Genomic DNA, 814 nt, shown 5'->3' on the forward strand with positions numbered 1-814 from the left:
ATGACCCAAGTGACGGCTTCCAAGAGCAAAGCAATGCCTCCAAGAATTGCTATCACTGCAATGTAAGCCGTCTTGTACGTGTCTTGTGGGTTCAAGATGTTGAGACCTTTAAAGACATTAATGATCCCAAGGATGAGGATTGCGTAGCCGACTCCATGGTGGTAGATATTCCAATAGAATCTGTACTTGTGATCTTTCTTTGGCCGCAACAACATCGCAAACATCTATACAAAGAAATTATTAATTCAAGGTGTTAAAGAGTATATAATGTATTTAAGATATGGAACTCTCTTTTAGAAACACGTGAAACTTTACACGGTATCCAAAACATAGTCAAAAACTTGAATCTTGAACATGAATTTTAAAGGGCTAAAAACAGAGCAAAAAACAGAGTTTTTTCTTGTAATTTACCTGAATGGTGGCAAGGGCGAAGAGGGCAATGCCAATGTTACGATGGCCGGTGAAGCGAATACCCTCAGACTCGCTGCCGAGCTTGAGTCCGGTACCCCAACCGGCAACACCGATGACATAAGCCGAGAACTGACAAGACACATGGAGGTAAAACCAAGCCGGATCTGCAGATTCAAATATTCTCATATACCTAGCTATTATTGCTCCTATAGGAAACAAAATCCCCCAGCTCACCGCGTTTAGTATCCCATGAATCTGCACAATTCTCACCATACTCAGCTTCGATTACCCGATTAGAAATCATAATTCATCGGTTTAAAGAATCTTGTTATGTAGAAACTTACATTTCTCTTCTTGATCTTGGCATTTACCTCACCGCCCCCAGAGATGGTTGTGCTGCCGC

The 814-nt window shown here is 41.6% G+C and overlaps 1 protein-coding gene across 1 annotated transcript; it reads right to left on the bottom strand.

Annotated features, from left to right (window-relative positions):
* Positions 1 to 14: 14 nt before the first annotated feature.
* LOC104766448 (cytochrome b561 and DOMON domain-containing protein At3g25290) lies at positions 15 to 684 on the bottom strand (the record flags this gene model as incomplete). The annotated part of the gene is made up of 2 exons (XM_010499101.1): positions 412 to 684; positions 15 to 224 (listed from the first exon to the last, which is right to left on the bottom strand). Coding segments are annotated over exons 1-2 (483 nt in total), but the record flags the coding sequence as incomplete, so codon positions are not given.
* Positions 685 to 814: the final 130 nt, after the last annotated feature.

Source organism: Camelina sativa, unplaced genomic scaffold (genome assembly GCF_000633955.1).
Source record: "Camelina sativa cultivar DH55 unplaced genomic scaffold, Cs unpScaffold03405, whole genome shotgun sequence".
Lineage (NCBI taxonomy): Eukaryota > Viridiplantae > Streptophyta > Magnoliopsida > Brassicales > Brassicaceae > Camelina > Camelina sativa.